Genomic DNA, 5,130 nt, shown 5'->3' with positions numbered 1-5,130 from the left:
GAATAAAATAATTTTTATTAATTAATAATTACTATAAATTTTTTTTGCAAAATTTAATATTTGTAGCATTTTACAACACATGTACAATCAAGCAGCATAATAGTAGTTGGAAGATGTTCATATAGATGTCATTCTATGCAATTTTATTTTCTATGATTTAATTGGAAATATAAAGATTAATATTTCAGAGATTGCTGTGGTAAAAAATGTTAGATTTCAAAAAAGTTAATATATTTTAGAAACATTACCACGCACCAGTTATCAAAATCTGCCATCTTTGTTAAAAATTTATCTACTGAATTAACAAGTGTAGGTTTTGAATACATTACTTTATAAAATGAGTGACAAGTTTAAGTAAAAAGTATCTTTTATTTTGTTATATACGTTCTGTTGGTGCATGTTTATGAGCTAAATATAAAAACACTATAGATGATAATGCTGATACCAAAAAGATGACATCGAACCACCTATGATAAAAATTAAATTGTAATTCTCCTAATACTTGTGTTATTATGATGCGATATTCTGCTGGCATATTCATTCGCATAAGAAGCACAGAAGATACAAAATACATTCCCTGAAAGAAAGAACACAATTTTGAATGTGGGTAATCCAGGAAATCATACATATAATTTATAATTGCAAATATATCCTCACCATTATCTGAGCAAGAATAAGTACAATAATATTTGAGGATTTGCTGCTTGATATAGCATAGAAAAACTAAAACAAGTCAATAGAGTGCATTTTTACTAAGACTGATAATGTTGCAACAGAAAATCAAGATTTATGTGTTCTTTACATGTATTATTATTTACTTATGTAATACTGAAAATGTTTATTACATGTAAAATCGGCACACACACACACATATATATATATATATATATATAGATTATTTTATAAAATTTAAAAACATGAGAATAAACATGCATGGAACTATTACAATTATAAGTTGTATATATTTTACATACCTTTGTCAGAGTTAACAATAATCCACGTATAGATGTTACAACAATACAACCGACGAGATAAAAAGAAATATGCTGCGACCAGAATGTGACATCGATATTGAAGCCAATCCAATGTACTGCTATTTCAATTCCTCTAGTCACAGGATCTTTCTTGCCGACTCGATCAAATACTATATTAATCGTAGACTGTAAATTTGATAATTATAAATTATTTGGAATAAAATTATTTAAAATTATTAATTAAATGCACTTACAATAAATATTTTCCAAGTGCAATATAAAGAGAAGAAATAACCCAGAAAATTAAAGTATTTTCCTTGCCATGTGGCAGCCCATTTTAAACGCTCTCTCGCATTTTGTATATCATGCGCTTCCAAAAATAATTGTCGCGATAACTCTTCTAAAGCAGTAACTTCAATTTGTAATTGTTTGATAGCTATAAAAGAAAAGCAATATGCATCGTTAAGATAAATAATATATTCATAACTTCTATGTAAAATTAAAGAGGATATATACTTTCTTGATTTCCCTTTGTCCCACCTAGTGGACCTAACATTCCCCATAATCGAGATCGGGTTTCAGTTTGTCCAACAGCTTCACCCTTTTTAGCTAATGCAATTCTTTTTTTTTTCGCAATAATCATGTCCATAGTTTGTAGCAATCGTTTTTCTATAAACTGCACATCTGCATAAGAAACTGGACGCATAAAGTAAGCCATTGAAGTATATGGATAATTTACAGCACCAAAACCCGAGAGAAGAGCCATTACTGTGACACCAATAACTCCTATTCGACTGACACCTTGTTCTATAGACAGCAATCCTTTCTTGGGACTTAATATAGGGAAAGGATCACCCACTTTCCAAAATAAGTAGAGATAGAAAAAGTATACGATAATTGTCAGTGGCCGTATTAGATTCAGTCTTACTGTGTACAAATTAAAAAAATATATCAAGTTTGATAAATATAAATAGTAAAGATAAAAATATAAAATAAATTATATACCAAATCTGATATTACTGATGATAAAATATGCTATATAAAATGGTATCAGAACTATCACCATAAATAGAAGCATATAAAGGCCAGCATTCCAATGAAAATATCTAGAACTGAAGAAAGGATAATATATTTTGTCTTAAATAATAAAATGTATCTTTATTTCTTACCTTGAGTCAAGCACCCCTGCTATTTCGAAAATAATCAATTCAAACATAGTACATGACAGTGAAAATGTTGTCGAAAAAATTAGTTGCACTAGTCTATGATGAACTTCATAATCTCTGAATAATTTCTTCACAAAGAATACCCATCCTCCTAAGAAGAAAATTATCTGAAATATGGGAGGTAAATCAATAGAAATTATCTATCATACAGAAAAGATTGTTAAATATATATCTTTGTAAAAAATAAACAGAAATATACTACAACTATATAGATTCAATATTTTACTAAATAAACTGCAACATTTTACAATATAAAATTTATTAATATTTTCAAGTATATACATTTTATAATTTAGTTGTAGTTTCATAAATATATTACATGCAAAAAGATTCATGAATATTAATACTCCACAAGCAATTACTGCTAGTTTTAATACAGCAAGAAATAATATGTAATAAAATATTTATCGACCAGATCTACATCAGATTTTACATTAAATTTTATATTAAATGGTGTTAATAGTGAAATAAACCATTTTCACACAATTTTGAGAGATACACTTATAGAGAATCATACTCTCTTTATAACCTTAATCACAGTTCAGGAAGTATCGATAAAACTGATTTTCGTAGTGGAAACAAATTTCCACCTGTGTTATGAGAATCACGAAAGTGTCCTCGATGAAACCCATCTTTCGCTGTCACGATTTTCACTTCGCATTGCGAAGCTTGACCGGTGATGTTTAGTACTTGACAGGATACAGGCAAAACACGATAACAAGAAGGTCTATTTAAATGAATTCGTGGTACAATCATCTATGACTAAACTAAGACCCGATTCCACAACTCGAGTTAATCCGAGTTTCATACGTTAAACTGGGTCCTGATTGGTCCATTCACTACTTAAACTCGGATTAACTGAATTGTGGAACTTGGCCTAACAGAGAGAAGACAGAGATGTCATGGCCTGCTTTTAGGTGATCCCTGAAAGCGATACTCTCTCTATAGACATTGAAAACGTGGACATGAACTACAAAGCCAATGTCCATGAATGTTCTCAGAGGATAATATATAATGTGCACAATTTCTGGTTTTGTTCCGCGCTATGTGCACGAAATGCCGGTTATAGAGCACTAGTGCTGTATAACATAAGATACTTATGTATGTAAATTGATAGGAAATAAATTATTCAATCGCGAAAGATACTGTAATATTTAAAGATGAAATAAACATTTTTCTATATTTGTCATATTTATATCTTTTTATTTACAAAATGTCTGCTGTGGGATAAAAACATTTTTAACTGTATTTCTAAATCTTCTTAATTAGCAGTAAACTGATCTTTGATATTTATCATTCATTTTTTTAATTATTTAAAAATTTAATTATTAATACATGTATAGAATTTGTCAAATTAATCACTGATTCTTCTAAAGTTTTTATAATTAAGACTCGAAAAATATAAATGTTGCAAAATATTTTAAGTCTCTTCCTTTATATAAAATATAAAGAATTCATATGTTTAATTTTAATATATCTATATAACATTATTTTTATATATTTTTATTATAATTTTCATAATATTTTTATGCATAATATTTTTATGCTAAATACATATTACAAAATATATGACAAAATATAATACAAATTAAATATGAAATATAATTCAAAATTTAATACGAAATAATTTATTACATGGAATAATTTATTACACGAAAATGTCCAAATATACGTAAAATATAAAATTTATTAAAAATTTTTACATAGTCCAGATAAGACTGATTAGTGAAGATTAATTACGCGACATTTATTATTAATAATAGATATGTAATAATAGAATTTAATAAGTTTTATATAACGTAAATAAATCGTGAGCAAAAGAGTCATTAATAAAATTATTGATCGTTTCTTCGACTGTAAAAGAAAGTATTTGCATTACTGGCGCATTTTGTATAGATTATCAAAGGAAATATTCAAAATGAAAAGATAGAATAAATTTCGAAATCAACAATTAAATTACTAAATAAATCGCGATTTAAAATTCGCGAGAAAACGCGACGAATAAATAAATCGACAATAATCGGAATATTCCATTGCAGATACGCGAGTGACATACCGGTAATCTGATAAAAAAAGAAGCAATCTTAAAAATGGAGAACGATTAACATCTTGTTTCTACATCAGATTTCGCAAGATCAATCTGCGAAGAAAAGTTAAGTGATCCATTGAACGTCGGAAACTTCACTGTAGAAGGGAACAAATCCTGGATCTTCCAGACTATTCCCGATAGCAATGATTCAGTAATAAATCAATGACAATTATCCCTCGTTATTATCTTCAATTCACAAAATTTATATGTACATCAGAAAACATGTTCTTCCATTATTAAGAAATATATTTCTTTATTGAAAATTAAATGGATATAACCTTTCTTATTGAAATGTAATTACGAACGATTATATTTATAAATAATAAAATACATGCATTATTGGAGTTTGTGTTAAATGTGTGAATACATATAATTTGGGGTACCGTTCGCGCGCGCGAGACGAATCGAACCCGATATCAGCAAGATTTAAAAAATTTCAATTCGAACATTGTGCAAAATAAAATAAATCAAATAATTTTAAACAATTAACTCTAGATTAATTTTCTAGATTCTTATTCTTATAACGTTTAAATTAATAATTTCTTTTATTTTAATCAATATTTTACTGATATAGGAATATCCATTCGATTTGTCTCGAAATTTTTAAGTATTCGCACATTTTATGTAACATTTATATATAATTTCGCTTATATATATAACATTATTAAAAATTATAAAAATATTTTAAATACGTGAATTTGTGCATGTATTTTATTATACATATATATAAAATTGTATATACCTAAAAACTAATATTTCAAAATGGCGATGGATGTCCAATATACCTGCAAATAGTTTCTTAAAAGAAACTAAAAATTAATGTTAATATCCTCAGCACCTA

The 5,130-nt window shown here is 27.2% G+C and overlaps 1 protein-coding gene across 3 annotated transcripts; it reads right to left on the bottom strand.

Annotated features, from left to right (window-relative positions):
* Positions 1-28: 28 nt before the first annotated feature.
* LOC105258937 (Golgi pH regulator) lies at positions 29-2,995 on the bottom strand. Of its 3 annotated transcripts, none has more exons than XM_011270522.3 (8): positions 2,791-2,995; positions 2,144-2,307; positions 1,980-2,086; positions 1,491-1,901; positions 1,229-1,410; positions 975-1,160; positions 658-723; positions 29-577 (listed from the first exon to the last, which is right to left on the bottom strand). In XM_011270522.3, exons 1-8 carry the CDS (start codon positions 2,830-2,832, stop codon positions 377-379), a joined length of 1,359 nt encoding a protein of 452 aa, XP_011268824.1. In that variant the 5' UTR covers positions 2,833-2,995; the 3' UTR covers positions 29-376. The 3 variants fall into 3 exon arrangements, with proteins under 3 accessions (XP_011268824.1, XP_011268826.1, XP_011268825.1); XM_011270524.3 differs by having other exon boundaries at positions 2,718-2,989; XM_011270523.3 differs by having other exon boundaries at positions 2,730-2,989.
* Between the last annotated feature and the right edge of the window lie 2,135 nt (positions 2,996-5,130).

The sequence above is a fragment of the Camponotus floridanus genome, unplaced genomic scaffold (assembly GCF_003227725.1).
Source record: "Camponotus floridanus strain SB8 unplaced genomic scaffold, Cflo_v7.5 scaffold12, whole genome shotgun sequence".
Classification (NCBI taxonomy): Eukaryota; Metazoa; Arthropoda; class Insecta; order Hymenoptera; family Formicidae; genus Camponotus; species Camponotus floridanus.
Note: the sequence above shows the minus strand (reverse complement) of the source record. Positions and strands in the feature narration are given on the sequence as shown.

What these genes read in the sequence shown, in the direction of transcription:
- LOC105258937 (XM_011270522.3), bottom strand. Translation starts at nt 2,832, where the DNA reads ATGGGTTTCATCGAGGACACTTTCGTGATTCTCATAACACAG. An exon ending in CATCAGTAATATCAGATTTG is followed by an intron (nt 1,902 to 1,979) that starts GTATATAATTTA and finishes ATTTGTACACAG; the next exon opens with TAAGACTGAATCTAATACGG. An exon ending in GCACTTGGAAAATATTTATT is followed by an intron (nt 1,161 to 1,228) that starts GTAAGTGCATTT and finishes TCAAATTTACAG; the next exon opens with TCTACGATTAATATAGTATT.